General features: G+C 43.4%; 1 protein-coding gene across 1 annotated transcript in view; it reads right to left on the reverse strand.

Annotated features, from left to right (window-relative positions):
• The window catches only part of ADAMTSL3 (ADAMTS like 3), a 347575-nt gene that overhangs the window by 147020 nt on the left and 181741 nt on the right, over positions 1-18814 (reverse strand). The window contains exons 8-9 of the mRNA XM_042940846.1: positions 17141-17215; positions 10050-10207 (exon numbers count right to left, since the gene is read on the reverse strand). Of these exons, the coding sequence (XP_042796780.1) occupies positions 10050-10207; positions 17141-17215 (233 nt within the window). The remainder of the gene's footprint in view (positions 1-10049; positions 10208-17140; positions 17216-18814) is intronic.

The raw sequence follows: 18814 nt of genomic DNA on the forward strand, positions 1-18814 counted from the left end.
GTGGGGCACTTGGGTGGCTCAGTCCGTGAAGTATCTGACTTTGGCTCAGGTCATGACCTCACGGTTCCTGAGTTCAAGCCCAGCTGACAGCTGGAGCCTGTTCGAGCTGGGCTGACAGCTTGGAGCCTGGAGCCTGCTTCAGATTCTGTGTTTCCCTCTCTCTCTCTGTTCCTCCCCTGTTCAATCTCTCTCGCTCTCAAAAATAAATAGACATTGGGGCGCCTGGGTGGCTCAGTCGGTTAAGCGGCCGACTTAGGCTCAGGTCATGATCTCGCGGTCCGTGAGTTCGAGCCCCGCATCAGGCTCTGTGCTGACAGCTCGGGGCCTGGAGCCTGTTTCAGATTCTGTGTCTCCTTCTCTGATCCTCCCCCATTCATGCTCTGTCTCTGTCTCAAAAATAAATAAATGTTAAAAAAAATTTTTTTTAATAAAAAAATAATAAACAAATATTAAGATAAATTTTTAATTAAAAAATTTTAGTTATTTAACATCCAGTGCAATATTGGTTTCAAGAGGGCATCCGCTTCTTGAAGAACCCAGAAGGACTAACGCCCAGGGAAAGGCTGAGAGCGAGCACATGACCCAAGTCTTGTCAACGAGACGGGTGAAAGGTCTGTTGCAGAGCTCTTGAGAAAAGTTTTCCCTGCTGAGTAGGTTCACAAGAAATCAAAAACCCTCCTGAGCGTCTGGACAAGGCCTTCTCTGCACGTTAGCTTTCCAGTCTGAATGCAGGGCAATTACAAGCCGGTTCATTTGTTTAGAAGTTGACACCTAACATTGCGTCTCTTTAGGCCACGCCCTGTCATGTCAGGCGGGGAAGTGGCCCGTCTCTCGGCTGTCCTGTCCTTCAGACCGACCGCCTCCACGGTGCTTTTCCACTTGGGACGCCCGAGTCGGGAAAGGAGGGACAGCTTGGATACGTGTGCGAAGGTCCTCACCCTGTCGCCGGGTCCTCTGGCCATTGGGAGGACGGCAGGGAGCTGCAGAACCAGTGGCCTCGGCTGTGTTGTTTCCTGGCCACGGGATGGTGGACTCCTCTGGTGACCTGCCTGGTCCACGCCCTTCTTGTGTGGCAGGTTGTCAGTGGTGTGGCTGCCACTCCCGCCCAGTCCCTGGCCTGGCCTCGAGCCCCTTACCTAGGACACCCTACGCTTTACTGCCTGAGCCAGGACGATTCTGAGAGTGAAAGGAAGGGCCACTGAGAACTAAGCCAGAGCCACAGGCACAAACTGGGTCTTTCCTGAACAAAGTAAGAGGCACGGAAGCTCTACCTTTACCCCTCGGCCGCAGGGTCATTTTGCCCCCACTGTGTCAGCCCCTCCAAGGCTGCCCAGTCAAGGGTACAGGGAATGTCCCAGGTCCCTTCCATGCCACGTGGGGGCCGAGGGAGCCTCCAGGGAGCTCAACTCACACTCATGCCAACTCTGGTCCAATGGGACCCCCCCCCGCCCCAGGTTGTTGCTGACAGAAGTAAATACCTTACGGGGCCTCCTCGTCTGGGGCTTCTAGATGAACAGTGGAGCATAAGCTCCTTTTCTGCCTTTGCTTTGAAACCCAGTGAAGATGCTTCCCTGCTCTGGACAGTGACCGCCGTCATGACATGTCTCCTGGCCTCACCTCCTCCAGCCTGTCTCTTTGCACATCCCTGCCGGACTCCCTCACGAAAGTGTACACTCTCCCGAACACGGAGTGCTGAGGACACTAAGCCCAGGGCTCAGCCTTATGGGGGAACGGGCATCCTCCCTACCCTGAAGAAGAAACACTAGGATTTAGTCTCCCGAGCTTGGTCCTTGACACGTTATGGGAGCTGAATCAGTTTATAAAAAGCCTATTTCTCTCCATAAGACTGACTCTCAAGACAGAAGTCTGAACTGAAGGAGGAAGAGGAGGAGGAGGAAACGAAGGAGGAGGAGGAAACGAAGAAGGAGGGGGAGGACAAGAGCAGGAAGGAGATCCTACCTTAATAATAGAAAGCTGAACATCAATGCTCGTTCTCCGCATTCCTGCTAACAAACCCCAATCACCAACCGCCACTTTCGAACCCCCAGGGCCGATCGCTGTGCTGACGAGGCACACGGTCAAGTACACAGAACAGCAATGAAGAAGTGCCTATTAACATGTGCAGAAGTATATTACTTGCGTTTCATTAAGAAAATGATTTTCTAACAATGGTAAGAAAAATATACTCAGATTCAACCACCTTACTTGGCCACTTCAAATTAATTTCCAAAATTTACAGACTAGCTATTTATACAAAACTCTGCTTGCTTTCTTTTTCTTTCTTTCTTTCTTTCTTTCTTTCTTTCTTTCTTTCTTTCTTTCTTTCTTAAATAAATGTGTGTATCCAGTTTACGCATATAATTTAGCTGTGAATTCTGGTAACTACTAGAACAGTATTTGAACTGCTTTCACCGAGAAATTTCTCTCAACAGATCACATGACGGCAAACATCAGGTGAGATTTCAAGTCTCTGCCTCTGTGGTTAACGGCAAATGCTCAGGTCGAGAGGGAATTCTGATCGATGGACATGATGAAAATAGGTCAATTTTCTTTTCTGTTGGGCACTAGTATGGGCTGAATTGGGTTCCCCCACAAAAAGATATGTGTAAGTTTTAACCCATGGCACCTCAGAATACCATCTTATTTAGAAATAAGTAGGGTCTTTGCAGATCTAGTAAAGTGAATGTGAGGTCGTTAGGGTGGGTCCAATCCAAAATGGCTGGTGTCCTTAGAGAAAGGGGAAATGTGGGTGCAGAGGCAGACATGCCCAGACAGAGAAGGCCAAGGGAGAATGCTCGAGGACACAAGCAGCTGGGGAGAGGCATGAAACAGACCCTCCCTCAGCCCTCAGAAGGAATCAATGCTGCCCACACCTTGATCTTGGACCTGTAGCTTTCAGAACTGGGAGTCAACGACTATCTGTTGTCCTTCAAGCCACCCAGTTTACAAAGGTGCTTTCACAAGAGCCTCAGGAACCTAGCACAGGCACCGACCCTCACAACTGTGTCTTGCTGTGCTCTGAAATACCCGTGAATGTGCAAATTCAGTCACTGTCTGCACCACACTGCAGACACCTGCTCTTTGCAATAAAGGAGGACAGACAGTTTCAAATCTTTGCGTCCTTGGATCACGCAGAGGTGCTTTCATAACTGCCCATAAAGAAAGGAGAGAGTGTAAAGAGAGAACATAACACGTATCTAGAGCTGAGGCTGGGGGAAACTGACGGCAGGGCTTGCCTGGCTGAAAATGAGTGGCAAGAGAGATCAGAAAACCTTTTCCCGCAGACACACAAAATATCTGAGTGGGAGAAAGATGACAGGTATCTGGAATAAAGAGGAAGGTTGCAGACCACAAGGAAGAAGAGCTTTTTCTTCCCTTCCCTTAAGATGGATATGTTGCAAAAGAGAGGGATGCACCAGCACAAAGTGGTGAACCATGGAAAGAGAGGTCTTTACCAAAACCGTTTCGTTTTGTTCTCATGGGCATACTCCTGAAATTGATATTCACGAACATCTACTCACAGATGCAACTGTTCAGAAAGTTCTCCCGGAACAGAGAGTGCCTACGGTACCCTCCAATCAACACGGCCTAGACATGAAGTACCTGATCAGGACTCTCTACTGCTACCTGGTGGCAGCATACACACATTCGAAAAGCGAAATACGAACACTTGAGGGGCGCTAACACAAAACACTGTGACCCGGTAGCGCTGTGACGAAGGTCATCCATGAGAAAAAGGTCATTCGGGAAAACAAAAATACATAAATCCACTGGGAAGGAAAAAAAAGTGTCATTTTCAAGAATGGTCCAACCATGAAAATATAGCTTCTGAAAAAGGAGAAAGACATTTTTTTTTTTTTGTCTCACTGGTGCAGTGGATTGCTAGGCTTTACAATCTGAACAAGAGCCACAGAAGAATCTGACATCCCACCGAGGCCTTCAGAGGTTACTCGTGATGTCAGAATATAATGGTTTCTAACAGTCTGTTTATTACAAGTCCAAGAAGTAAGGTCTAATCTGTGCCCGTATGAAAGAGTGCGCCTCAGTATCCCCGGGCGCACCCATGACTGGGCTCTGTTGGCACTGAGCGGGCAGAGCTGGTCTCCTCTCTACAGCCTGGGTTGAAGTCAGATGTTCCATTTTTAGACCAGCTGCTCTCGGTTGATGGGAATGGGAAGAGATACAGCAAAACACATTGCCGCCCATCGCTGGCGACCTCATGCGCACTTTCAACTTCCCCAACTGCAGCCACGCCCGATGGTACGATGAGCCGCGAAGATGTGAGCGGAACCAGAGCTCCCCCCCTTAGCGACAACACAGGCTGGGTAAAAGTACAGTGTTCCCAGAAAAAAAAAAAAAAAGAAGAAGAAGAAAGAAAAAAGGGGGAAAAAAAGAATAGAAAAAGTAACCGATGGAAAAGTATATTTCCTAGAAACCCACATTATTTGGACAAGCTTATAAGTCAGGGAAAAAACAACACCAGAGTCATACTGCTTCATCACGGTGTCTGATTTTGCCAAATTCTCTCCCACCAAGCGCACACCACATTTATGAAAGAAAATGGAAATGGCCGCAGGCACGAAAATCAGGCTCTAGTTATGTGTGACTCAGACAGTTGTATGCAACACCTTCTTTGATGGATATATATATATATATATTTTTTTTTTTTTTTAAAGCCTTTCCGTCAAGAGAGATCAAAAGCTTTCCAGGAGTTGGAAGTTAAAGCCCAGAACTGTTTATTAAATCTGAGAAAACCAGAACCCAGAGAGGAAAACAGAAGATAGTACTAATTCAGACTGGGGCAACATGTCACTGAAATATATTCTATTAGGGGGTGAACACAGAATTTGGGCCAGAAGGTGTAAAAGAATTTTTAATTATGCAAGTGATATATGACTGTGTTCTTCTCGTTAAGAATTGTTTTAGGAGCGCCTGGGTGGCTCAGTCGGTTGAGCATCCGACTTTGGCTCAGGTCATAATCTCACAGTCTATGGGTTCGAGCCCCGCGTCAGGCTCTGTGCTAACAGCTTAGGGCCTGGAGCCTGCTTCGGATTCTGTGTCTCCCTCTCTCTCTGCCCCTCCCCTGCTCATGTTCTCTCTCTCTCTGTCTCAAAAATAAAAATAAAAACATTTTAAAAGTTGTATTAAAAAGAATTGTTTTAAGTATCAGAATACTGTAAATAAAGCTAAGATCACTCCCCCCCAAAGCACCTATCCCTTCTAAAATAACCATCGTTTCGGATGCAGGGCTGGTTCAACATTCGCAAATCAATCAATGTGATACATCACATTAATAAAAGAAAAGATAAGAACCATATGATCCTGTCAATCGATGCAGAAAAGGCCTTTGACAAAATTCAGCAACCTTTCTTAATAAAAACCCTCGAGAAAGTCGTGATAGAAGGAACATACTTAAACATCATAAAAGCCATTTATGAAAAGCCCACAGCTAACATCATCCTCAATGGGGAAAAACTGAGAGCTTTTTCCCTGAGACCAGGAACACAACAGGGATGTCCACTCCCACCGCTGTTGTTTAACATAGTGTTAGAAGTTCTAGCATCAGCAATCAGACAACAGAAGGAAATCAAAGGCATCAAAATTGGCAAAGATGAGTTAAGCTTTCACTTTTTGCAGATGACATGATATTATACATGGAAAATCCGATAGACTCCACCAGAAGTCTGCTAGAACTGATACACGAATTTAGCAAAGTTGCAGGATACAAAATCAATGTACAGAAATCAGTTGCATTCTTATACACTAACAATGAAGCAACATAAAGACAAATAAAGAAGCTGATCCCATTCACAACTGCACCAAGAAGCATAAAATACCTAGGAATAAACCTAACCAAAGATGTAAAAGATCTGTATGCTGAAAACTATAGAAAGCTTATGAAGGAAATTGAAGAAGATATAAAGAAATGGAAAAACATTCCGTGCTCATGGATTGGAAGAATAAATATTGTCAAAATGTCAATACTACCCAAAGCTATCTACACATTCAATGCAATCCCAATCAAAATTGCACCAGCATTCTTCTCGAAACTAGAACAAGCAATCCTAAAATTCATATGGAACCACAAAAGGCCCCGAATAGCCAAAGTAATTTTGAAGAAGAAGACCAAAGCAGGAGGCATCACAATCCCAGACTTTAGCCTCTACTACAAAACTGTAATCATCAAGACAGCATGGTATTGGCACAAAAACAGACACATAGACCAATGGAATAGAATAGAAACCCCAGAACTAGACCCACAAACGTATGGCCAACTCATCTTTGACAAAGCAGGAAAGAATATCCAATGGAAAAAAAACAGTCTCTTTAACAAATGGTGCCGGGAGAACCGGACAGCAACATGCAGAAGGTTGAAACTAGACCACTTTCTCACACCATTCACAAAAATAAACTCAAAATGGATAAAGGACCTGAATGTGAGACAGGAAACCATCAAAACCCTAGAGGTGAAAGCAGGAAAAGGCCTCTCTGACCTCAGCCGTAGCAATTTCTTACTTGACACATCCCCAAAGGCAAGGGAATTAAAAGCAAAAATGAACTACTGGGACCTCATGAAGATAAAAAACTTCTGCACAGCAAAGGAAACAATCAACAAAACTAAAAGGCAACCAACGGAATGGGAAAAGATATTTGTAAATGACCTATCAGACAAAGGGCTCGTATCCAAAATCTATAAAGAACTCACCAAACTCCACACCCGAAAAACAAATAACCCAGTGAAGAAATGGGCAGAAAACATGAATAGACACTTCTCTAAAGAAAACATCCAGATGGGCAACAGGCACATGAAAAGATGCTCAACGTCGCTCCTCATCAGGGAAACACAAATCAAAACCACACTCAGATATCACCTCACGCCAGTCAGAGTGGCCAAAATGAACAAATCAGGAGACTATAGATGCTGGAGAGGATGTGGAGAAACGGGAACTCTCTTGCACTATTGGTGGGAACGCAAACTGGTGCAGCCGCTCTGGAAAACAGTGTGGAGGTTCCTCAAAAAATTAAAAATAGACCTACCCTATGACCCAGCAGTAGCACTGCTAGGAATTTACCCAAGGGATACGGGAGTACTGATGTATAGGGGCACTTGTACCCCAATGTTTATAGCAGCACTCTCAACAATAGCCAAATTATGGAAAGAGCCTAAATGTCCATCAACTGATGAATAGATAAAGAAATTGTGGTTTATATACACAATGGAGTACTACGTGGCAATGAGAAAGAATGAAATATGGCCCTTTGTAGCAACATGGATGGAACTGGAGAGTGTGATGCTAAGTGAAATAAGCCATACGGAGAAAGACAGATACCATATGGTTTCACTCTTATGTGGATCCTGAGAAACTTAACAGAAACCCATGGGGGAGGGGAAGGAAAAAAAAAGAGGTTAGAGTGGAAGAGAGCCAAAGCATAAGAGACTCTTAAAAACTGAGACAAACTCAGGGTTGATGGGGGGTGTGAGGGAGGGGAGGGTGGGTGATGGGTATTGAGGAGGGCACCTTTTGGGATGAGCACTGGGTGTTGTATGGAAACCAATTTGACAATAAACTTCATATATTGAAAAAAATAAATAAAATAACCATCGTTTCTCAGGAAACCAATTTGACAATAAATTTCATATTTAAAAAAAGAAATAAATGACAAAAACAGTAATATAAAAAATAAAATAAAATAGCCATCGTTTTTTATGTTTTCAGTTTTTTTATGTTTTCAGTATCCTCTCAAATCTTTTTTTAATGTTTATTTATTTTGAGAGGCGGGAGGAAAGGCAGAGAGAGAGGGGCAGAGAGAATCCCAAGCTGACTCTGCATTGTCAGCACACAGCCTGACGTGGGGTTTGATCTCATGAACCATGAGATCATGACCTGAGCCAAAATCAAGAGTCTGACGCTTAACCAAGTGAGCCACCCAGGTGCCCCACATCCTCTCAAATCTTAAAAAAAATGTACACACACCAACCTGTAGAAATATATGGTTTATGTGTATGTGGTTTTTTTATGCATGGTGACAATAAAAAGTGTATTTTCCATGCTGATGCAGCAACCAAACAATATCTTGAAAGGGTGACCTTTGTGGCTATTCCTTCCATTCCATCATTTTACAAGGACCTCCCACGCAGAGATCTCCAAGATGACCTGAGAAGAACACACGTTGTCTAAGAAGGAATGAAAACAGGATTAAAAAAAGAAAAGGTGCCTATGTGTGTGCATGTGTGCATGTGTGAATGCATGTGTGTGTGGATGTGTGTGTGTGGATGTGCGCGTGCATGTGTGTGCAGATGTGTGTGCAAATGTGAGTGTATGTGGGTGCGTGTGCGAATGCATGTGTGTGGATGTGTGCATGCATGTGTGTGCATGCACGTGTGTGCAGATGTGTGCGTGTGTGTGTGAGTGTGTGTGTGTGTGTGTGTGTGTGCACGTGCATGCAAGGGTGTACTTTAACTACTTGAGAATCAAATGGGAAAACCCTCAGGGGCAAAAGCAGCACAGAACTTTGGCATAACAATGCGCCCGAGAGAAAGACTAGAAGGAAAGGAAGATGACAATCATACTTCCCAAAAGCCTTTTAAAAATGCGGGGCGCCTGGGTGGCTCAGTCGGTTAAGTGGCCGACTTCGGCTCAGGTCATGATCTCGCGGTCCGTGAGTTCGAGCCCCGCGTCAGGCTCTGTGCTGACAGCTCAGAGCCTGGAGCCTGTTTCAGATTCTGTGTCTCCCTCTCTCTGACCCTCCCCCGTTCATGCTCTGTCTCTCTCTGTCTCAAAAATAAATAAACGTTAAAAAAAAAATTAAAAAAAAATAAATAAATAAATAAAAATGCGATTGTCCAAAACTAACACTGGCTTAATGCTTTAAGGGTCTGACACAGAAGTCACTTACACATCTGTGAACAGCAAGGAGTGTCTGTGAAAGGCAACCTACGTGTCTGTGAACCGACGCTCATGCCTTCAAAGTCAGGAACACAACAGGGAGCAGTGGGGACCACGGCGCGGACAGAGTGTGCCCTGATGGGAAAGCCCCTGGTAACCTGCTGCAGCCAGTTCTTGCTAGGACCAACTTTGAACTAGGAGTTCCATCTTCCCATTTTAAAGAGAAGCATAAAAATAGCTGATAGTTTTAGGTTAAATTCCTCGATTTTTAAATGTCGACCATGTACAACTCAGTCTCAAAGAAACAACACTGTGCAGCTCAACGCCTGGCTGGCCACACTGCAGGCTGAATCTGGAACACAGGACATCGGTGTGCAACCAGGAACATTCTGTGACAGATAGTTATGTGGTACACGGACAGGTCTTTCGAAGGCATTGAGGGCACGGGTAAAGCCCTTCCGGGCCGTTACTTGCTTTTCTCCATTTTCGTTTGGAATGAGTTTCTGAAAAGGGTTGGGACAAAACCATCCACGGAAATGCCCTTTCTCTTCTTCATGTCTTTGGTATTTTCAGTTTCATCAGAATTTTCACACTGTGTTACCTTGGAAATAGATTGGCCACTCTATTTCATATCCTCTGACTGAGGAAACATGCACCCTGATTCGCCAAGAGAGGGGACAGAGGCTCAGGGTTAGAAACAAGAAGAGTTCTTAGAAGGACCCCTATGACGTGCCCAACGAGCGCATGTGATGAGATACAACTGAGGAAACAAACCAGGAAGGAAAGGGATGAGCCCCCATTTTCTCTGCAAGGAGACAGCACGCACAACACATTAGGACATGCAGCATTGAACCCTTGACCATTTTCACGAAACTCCGCTTAGAGGTTTGAAACTGAACACAACCAGAGTCTATAAATGCAAAAACAATCCCTCCCCTAAAAAAAGTGAGGTTTTTTTCCTTAACTGGTGGGGTTGAGAAGCAGAAACTAGAGGGAGATGAACAATTTTTAGGAAGCCACTGCCAAGCTGGAAAGACTCATGATACGTGCTCGGTGTAGAAACAATCACTGATGACTTCCTGGTAAACAAACGTAGTGTTTCAAAAACTCAAGATGTGAGGAGCTTCAGATGCAGGACATTTGAGAAAAGGTGCATCGTACCTTGAAAATGAAATCAGCCATCAAAGGTCCTGGGATCTTAAAGGTCTGCCTCTCCGAGCCCCTCTGAAATTCAACTGTGGTGTTTTCTACAACAAAAACTCCAGGGCTGTTAAAGCTGTGTTCTCTTTTGCTTCCTTGAAGTGTTTTTGATTCGATAACTAAAATTTAAAAACAGAAGTGAAATGAGAGAACTATCTTGAAAGCATTCGTTCTATTTCAAAAATTATTTCACTACACGTATACCAGCATAGGAAGTAGCAGGATTCTCACACAGAGAGTCGTGACAGCGAGGCTTTTCTTTCCAGGAATTAACTTTATTTGTGCCAGCACCGCTCAGTTGAGTTCATACCTGAAGAACTGAGCCCCGAACGCCACGAGGCAGAGGTTCTTATACACTTTCTCTTTCTTTGTCTCCCATAGATGGTAACACACAAACATGCAGTCTGATTAAGCGGTCTCATGTTACAAGGTCGTGAGGGATGTTGTCACATACACGTATAGCCAAGTTGCCTCGAGTTTTTGTTTTTTCCTTAGGGAGGGGACCCTACCACAATGATATCAACACAATATCAACATAGCCACTTAGCTTACATGGACTCAGATTGGTGGGATACATATGCAAGCTTTTTAGTCGTCCACAAAGGTGTGAGGTCCAATTGGGTCTATGCAACAATTTGGAGCCATTCCCACAATAAGGGGAAAGAGAAAACATCTTTCTTCATACTTTTTCATGATGTCGCTATTATTCAAAGTAAAGATATGTTACTCATTTGATCATCCATTGAGAAGATCTTAAGCCCAGTCTTTTATTTGGACAAAACCACCGTGAATTTTGAACTTGCTTTTTTTTTTTTCCAAGTAAACTTTTCTTATTGAAATATAGATTCACAGGAAGTTGCAAAAATACTAGAGAGGTCCTATGCACCGTTTTGCCCAAGGGAACAGTTACATCTTATATAATAACTACACTGCAGTACGAACACCAGGAAATCAACATTGGTAAAATGTGCACATTCCTATGCCATTTTATCACACATCACCGGGATGGAGACACAGCACTATTTCATCACCACAAAGATCTCTCTCCCGCATGTTATCTCTTCATTCACATTTGCTTTTATATGAACAGAAGGGCTTTTAGACCTCCTACAGAAAAATGTCAACAGTTTAACCAAAACAGCATTTCTACTTTTTGTAAAGGATATTTCTTTCTGGTCTAAGGTTAAAAAAAAAAAAAATGCAGGGGCGTCTGGGTGGCTCGGTCGGTTGAGCGTCCGACTTCAGCAAAGGTCATGATCTCGCGGTCCATGAGTTCGAGCCCCACGTCGGGCTCTGTGCTGACAGCTCAGAGCCTGGAGCCTGTTTCAGATTCTGTGTCTCCCTCTCTCTGTCCCTTCCCTGCTCATGCTCTGTCTCTCTCTGTCTCTCAAAAATGAATAAACGCTAAAAATTTTTTAAAAATGTGTGGCCAGGGCCCGGGGTACATGCATTTCTGACCCCAGCTCTCTTTCCATCTCTGCCTTGGGTTTTCACTGTCTTGTTTCTAAAATGTGGAGTCAGGACAGACAATATCACAGATCTTCTGCTCTGAAAGCTTTACTTGATTCATGCATATTCAATGGCCCCTCGACCACCTTGAACCAAGGACACGACAGAACCCGAGCCCCAGGAAAGCTGAGAAAACACAACAAAACCGTCTGGCATCGGGGGCTGCTATCTGCACGCGGCTGTGTTTGGCTGTTTTCCTTTGATTTCTCTCCGCTCTCTGGAGCATCTGTGGGAATCCAAGAGCCCTGGACAGACTGCATAACATGCATTAGGAGACATCCCTGATTATGCCTGACAGGCAGGCTGGGAACTTCTCTGGGAAAATTCAGAGCTCCTTGATCTACAGGAGTCATTAGCGGTCGAAGAATACTGCCGGCTACTTTCAGCCACACAAAACCCTAACCACGCTGGCCCTGATCGCTACGACCACAGTGGATTTTTGGAAAGCGTGAGATTAAATTCATTTCCTGGTTCCAATGAAGATATAAAACTGTTACAAAGTGAGCTGTCAGAGAAACAAAGATGGGACACTAGAGATAGTAAGAAGGCCCCACACCGCATGGATGATCCCTCTGCAGTAAAGGAGGAGTAACAGTGAGCATTCTGGCAACATCAAAGCACACGGCGAAACTGGACAAAATCCATCCACACGGAGGGCTTGAAAGACACCGAGCTTCTAGACGGAGGTTCAGCCTGAAATGAGTTGAGGTTAAATGCAGATAGTGTTCGGCGGCTTCCACGGCTGTGCTGGGGTTGCTTCAGCACTGCGTTAGCCTCTGCTAGGATCACAGCTTCCTAAGTGTCATCGGAATGCGAATCACAGCAGAGATGCCGGAATCTGGGAGGAAGGGGAAGGCCGGTCGGACATCCAGCCTTGAAAACCAAAGGCCAGCGTTTCTGTTAGTCTGGTCCTGGTGTTTTGTTTTGTTTTTGCTACCAAATCTATTCCGTTACTTGGACAGTGTCCAGGACTGTTAGGGGCAAGGGCATGAGAACTTCAGGGAGCAAACCCACTCTTTTTGCCCTTTTTTCAAGGGCAGGTGAATTATCCAAACCACTCTTTCCCTCCACTGACACATATATGCTCGTGAAAAAACTGTCTTTATGGCTTTTTTTTTTTTTTTCAGAAGGTTTCCAGCTCTCTAGGTTGCAAATGCTGGCTGCATAGGTAGGACGTGGAAGGCAGGTTCTCTGATCGCTACTGTGTAGGAGTCAAAAGTGGGCGACTGAAGACAGGGGAAGGGATTTCATGAAAGGGGAGTTCATGGATACAAGTGATTCAGATCATATGGACTAACAGAGCCACTGTGATGAATCCACAGGCGAGGTGGAGACCGGGGGAAAGCAACAATTCAGATGATGTGTTGACTTATAAATCCATTTTTAAGTGTTTATTAATTTTGAGCTTTCTGCTGTATTTGACTGCAGCCCTATGTTGTGATGATGTACGATTCGTGGCTACTAAGAAATGCACACGGCCCTTCGGCTGATAGAGCTTTTCCGGACCCCTCCGTGGTTTCTGCAGCAAGAGGGCTTGTCCTGGGTGGAGACCAGGAAGCCCCTAAACATACCCACCACTAAAGGCAGAGGGTGTGTGCCTTCGGCCCTGCTGTCCACCGCTGACTTCTTTCTCCTCCTCAGGCTTAAAACGGTGGGGGGTTGCAGAGAAGAGTGAAGGAAAAGATGGTGTGCGGTCTCCAACAGATAAAAGGAGAATCGGAAGTCAAGATGCTTTCAAATTCCCCAAATCTTCACAGCTCAAGTCTATGATGGTGCCTGTAAATAGTCTGATCCAGGGCACCTGGGTGGCTCAGCTGGTGAAGCACCTGACTTTGGCTCAGGTCATGATCTCCTGGTTCGTGAGTTCCAGCCCCATGTCAAGCTCTGTGCTGACAGCTCGGAGCCTGGAGCCTGCCTCCGATTCTGTCTCTCTCTCTCTCTTTCTCTCTCTCTCTCTGCCCTTCCCCTGTTCACACTGTCTCTCTCTCAAAATAAATAAACATCTAAAAAATAATAAATAAATAAATAAATAAATATTCTGATTCATTCCAGTTGTTTATCAGAGAGATATCTACAGAGATGATGGAAGCTTCTAGCTGCTTCCAGCGGAAGGGTGTGCACGGAGAAGCACCAGTCCAGGCATCTCTCTTTCAAAAGAGGTTAGCCTTCTGCTAACCATCCTCAAAAGGTCTCCTTAAATTCCAAGGCCACTAAAGTCCCGTTAGGTAAACATACTGAGCGTTCACACAGCTACGGCAGTCAGAAATACATCAAACTTGGGTTTCGAGTAGTGCTGCATTTAGAGTACATGCGACCAGACTCACTAGTCGTTTCCTTTGGTCACTATGCATCTACGCTTGTATTTTTAGAGTCAACCCTTTAACAACACGGGTTTGAACCGCACAGGTCCACTGACACAGGGATTTATTTTCAAGAAACACAGTCCCAGTACTGTCCATGTGTTTTCTCTTCCTTAAGACTTTCTTAATCACATTTTCTTCTCTCTGGCTGACCTTATTGTAAGAATACTGTATATAAAACAGATAATATATAAAATATGTGTTAACTGTTTAAGTTGCCAGTAAGGCTTCTGCTCAACAATAGGCTGTTGGTGGTTCAATCCGGGGGGAGTCAAAAGTTTTACACAGATTCTCCACTGTGCAGGGGTTGGTCCCATTAACCCCCACATTGTTCAAGGTCAACTGTACATGTCTACACATGGTCAAAAATGATTATTTTTACCAATAATGCAGGTTTTCAGTTTATGGCACCATGCCTTCTCACATTTACTGCTAGTCAAACACATTTAATGCCAAAGCTTTGCTATAATAAAATCTCCTTCCCAGGAATCCTTTTATTGCGTCCATTTTTGATGTTTTAGGGAAATGGGGGACTATGTTGGGGCCAGGCTTTGGACAGGACTGGAAATTTAGGATCTGAACACCTCTAGGCAGTAGGTAAGACAGACATTCTGTAATTAAATTCCATTCCACAGCAAAGAGACTGACATTAACGTTACTGAGTGTTCTCAGTTCTTAATGATGTAGCCTTTTGGAAGGTTGTAGTTAATGCAGATCTTCAAAGAATGATTTATTTCAGCAAAGTAAGCTTTATTTCAGGAATGTATCTTTGTTTCAAATAAAAAATTAAGAAAACAGTTGTATAAATCAAGAAAATAAAACCACTTCTATATTTAGATGTTCAGAAATGCTAACTAAATCCTTTGTAAACGAAGCCAGTTCTAATCATCAGCAGAGAATGAGAATTTTCAGAAACCCTTCCAGAGTCAATTGCAAGACTGTTCAGGAGGAGAAATGTTCCAAACAACAGCTCTGTCACCTTGGGAGAAATGGGAACATTTTTGAGCCCTGTTCTTGGAACAGTGCCAGTTTTGAGTATAAAGCTATATTTAGTATGCCAGAACATATATGCATGTAAATGAATATTTTCCCTCAAAGTATTCATTTTTACTTATTCTGTTTACCGTCTACCTATTCTGGTTTTGGAACTTACAAACCCATTTTTGCTTTTTGCAGCTGAATTTTGGGGAACTGCCTTAAGCATCATGAGAAAATTGGGCCCAGTTGCTGAAGATTTTTTAAACATCTTTTTGATACGTCATAAAATCCACATGCCATAAAATCTGCCCATTTAAACTGTAGTTTAACGATTTCAGTACATTCACAGAGTTGTGAAAACATCGCCATGATCTAAGTTTAGAACATTTTTGTCATCCCAAAGGAAATCCTGTACCCACGAGCAGTCATGCCCCCATCTCCCCACGAATCTGACTCCCCCAAGCCCCAGGCAACCATCAGTCTCCTTTCTGTCTCCATAGATTTGCTTATTCTGGACATTAGACATAGATGGAATCATATAACATGTGGCCCTTAGTATCTGGCTTCTTTCACATGTTTTCAACGGCCATCCACATTGTAGCACAGGTCAGTCTTCCGTTGTCTGCTATAGCAAAGTAATGTTCTACATAGGCCACGTTTTATTTATCCATCCATCAGGTGATGGACATTTGGGCTGGTTTCACTTTATGGTTATTATGAATAATGCTACTATTAACACTCAGCACTTCGTAGTTTTGAATCCAAAATTGTATGTCACAACGGGATCCCTCAAATGATCCACAAGACTTGGGCCTGAATGATTTTTACCTGTTTTCAAAAAACCAAGTTCACATGTGTGAGGATGAAGATTTACTCTCATCAAGAGCTTTAGGCTGTAAGCCATTTTAAAAAGAAGCTGAGAGAATGTTGTGATGCTTCCTTGCAGAGAAAGTCTTGAATAAAGTAACCATTATATGATTGTAAACATTTTGGTATTTTAGTTAAAAAATATTGGTCACACTCTTCTGGTCATAATTCATAAAATGAAGTTAAGAGTAAAAAAAAAAAAACAAAAAACAAAAAACCTTTCAAACAATTATTCACCCTTACTGCCCCAAAGATATGCTCTTGCTTCTCTGACTTAGATCATAATGTACTGCAGAATTTCTTGGGTTTTTTTCTTTTCAAGATTTTAATCTATATTACTGGTGATCCTAAACATGTTTACTTAAACATTTTGACATCACCTTTTCTCAGAGAACATTTCTGGTTTGCATGAATTCAAAATACACACACACACACACACACACACACACACACACACACACACACACACACATTTAAAAGCTACCAAAGATGTAAGATGCTTGTGGCCCAGAGAAAATTTTATAATCAAAAATCTAGGACAGCGGCTCGGAAGAAAAAAAGGCAAAAACTGTGTAGCACTTGGATCCAGTGGACCTTGATTTGTGTACCTTTAAAATAGTTATAAATACTGGTTTGTACTTTTAAGGAAAGAGATTGCTGAACTCAGTAAGCTTCCTCAAGGCCAGGGAGCCAGTCTTGGCACAAACCCATTCTCCTGAGAATAAGACTGAGGAGGTCCTGCCTCTGGCCACAAGGAGACCTTGGGAGAAAAGCAAACTTCGGTATTTCCTGTTCTTTTAGGTCCTAAGAGAACAGAAGACAAAGACAGAGGAGATGCCATCTGACTTTGGCCAAAGAAACAATATAGCGGCAATCTTCTATCATTTCAAACTCAGTATTCTGGGAAACCAGTGTTTACTCTCGCCGCCCCTGGACCCGATGTTGTGATGTGCTAGCAACAAAGCTTATACTTTTCAGCCATAATCACTGATATGGTTTTGTGTTTAAAAAAATTCTTTTTGTCCCAAACTGTTGAAATTTCTAGAAAACTCTTGAACCCCATTCTAATCTCCATGTAAAAATAGTTTATCCTCATTGTAACTTCATTTCTTCTCCCACAAGGGGATTAATTCCGACTGGTATATTTCCGTGCACTGGGGCAGGAGAACAGAAAAATCCAGGGTATTGATCATTCCCTAGTGATGGAGACGATTTCAGAGTGGTTGGCAAAATCCTTGAGACATTTGCCTACCTACCTGAGAACACAATGGAAGATTTTTGTTTTGGCTACATAAACTATCAGAAAATAAAAACATGTCAAGATTAAATTGTACTTACAAAGATGGGCCGGTCCTTTCAGTGTAATTCTTACACTTCGACTGCCTAAAGGAACAGCAATCACATTTTCTTCCCCTGGGAAAGAACACAAGACAAATACAGTAAACCTTGTGCGTGGAAGGCCTAACAACATAAGCAAGTCAGTGAAAACTGGGGGTATTTGCAAAGGATTCTTTAACCACATTTTTGTCTTATTATCAAGCAATCTCTGGAAAGCATTTACTGTGTGGAAGGCATATTAATACTACTCATAATTTTATCTAAATGCATTAAAAATTTCTTAAGTTATTATTTATTTATTTTGAGAGAGAGAGAGAGAGAGAGAGAGAGCGAGTTGGGGAGGAGCAGTGAGAGAGAGAGAGAGAGAGAGAGAGAGAGAGAGAGAATCCCAAGCAGGCTCTGCACCATCAGTGTGGAGCCCAAGGCAGGGCTTGAACTCACGAACTGTGAGATCATGACCTGATCTGAAGTCGGACACTTAACCGACTGAGCTACCCAGGCGTCCCTAAAACTTTTTTTTAATGCTTATTTATTTTTGAGGGAGAAAGAGAAAGAGCACAAGCAGGGGAGGGGCAGAGAGAGAGAGGGAGACACAGAATCCAAAACAGGCTTCAGGCTCTGAGCCGTCAGCACAAAGCCCAAAACAGGGCCCGGACCCAAGAACCACGAGATCATGACCTGAGCCGAAGTCGGATGCTGAACAAACTGAGCCCCCCAGGTGCCCCTTAAATGCATTTTTAAAAGACTAAATTAAAATTGAAAATCAATGCTACCACCTGTTCAGCCTCCATCTCCAGGCCTCATTCAAGTGCTCTGATGGGGGGTGGTCCACACACTAGGGCCCTCGGGCTAAGCCTGGCCACACTCATTCACTTATGTCCTTTACCCACAAAGGCAGGATTGGGTGGTTGTAAGTGAGAGAGCAAGGCTCACAGGCCTAATCTCTCTACTATCTAGCCCTTCACAGAAAAAAGTCTGAAGATCCCTCGCCTAGGTAATCGCCTTGTGGAAATCCTAGTCTTTAGAGATGTTCTTTTCTTCCATGCTGTTACGCATTCTGAAATTAATTTTCACGGCTACATGATAATCTGGGCTCATGTATAAAATTTTACCCCAGCAGTCCCCCATTTGAACATTAAGTCTGTTACTCCATGATATTAGCCTGTTATCATTGATATGAATTACTCAGAGCACAGGCTGTTTTTGTGTAACTTCCAGAGAACACATTTTTTTTTTTTTGATAAATTCTGGGACAAAATGGTTGGATCAAAGGATGTTACTATGTTTGCTGACTTGTCTGTAAGTGTTCATTACATAAAAATACCTGTTTATTACGGGAAATTGAAAAAAAATGCAAACAAGTAAGGAGATAAAACCATTTCTAATCCTGCTGCCCAGAGATTATCACCTCTAACACTTGGATAAATATTCTTTCCAGATTTTGTTTGTTTGTTCCTAATATACATAGGTGCAAAACAAAACAAAACAATGAACACTATTTAAATGTCCACTATTAAGGGCAGAGGTGAAACAAACAGTGATACACACATACTCAGGAATACTCTACACCTGATAAAAGTAAAGATAAGAAGCTATAGGACTTGATGTGGAATTAAAGCCAACATACATACTGATGACTAAAAAAGGGAAGCTAAAAAACAATATATGTGGGCA

The sequence above is a fragment of the Panthera leo genome, chromosome B3, assembly GCF_018350215.1.
Source record: "Panthera leo isolate Ple1 chromosome B3, P.leo_Ple1_pat1.1, whole genome shotgun sequence".
Classification (NCBI taxonomy): domain Eukaryota; kingdom Metazoa; phylum Chordata; class Mammalia; order Carnivora; family Felidae; genus Panthera; species Panthera leo.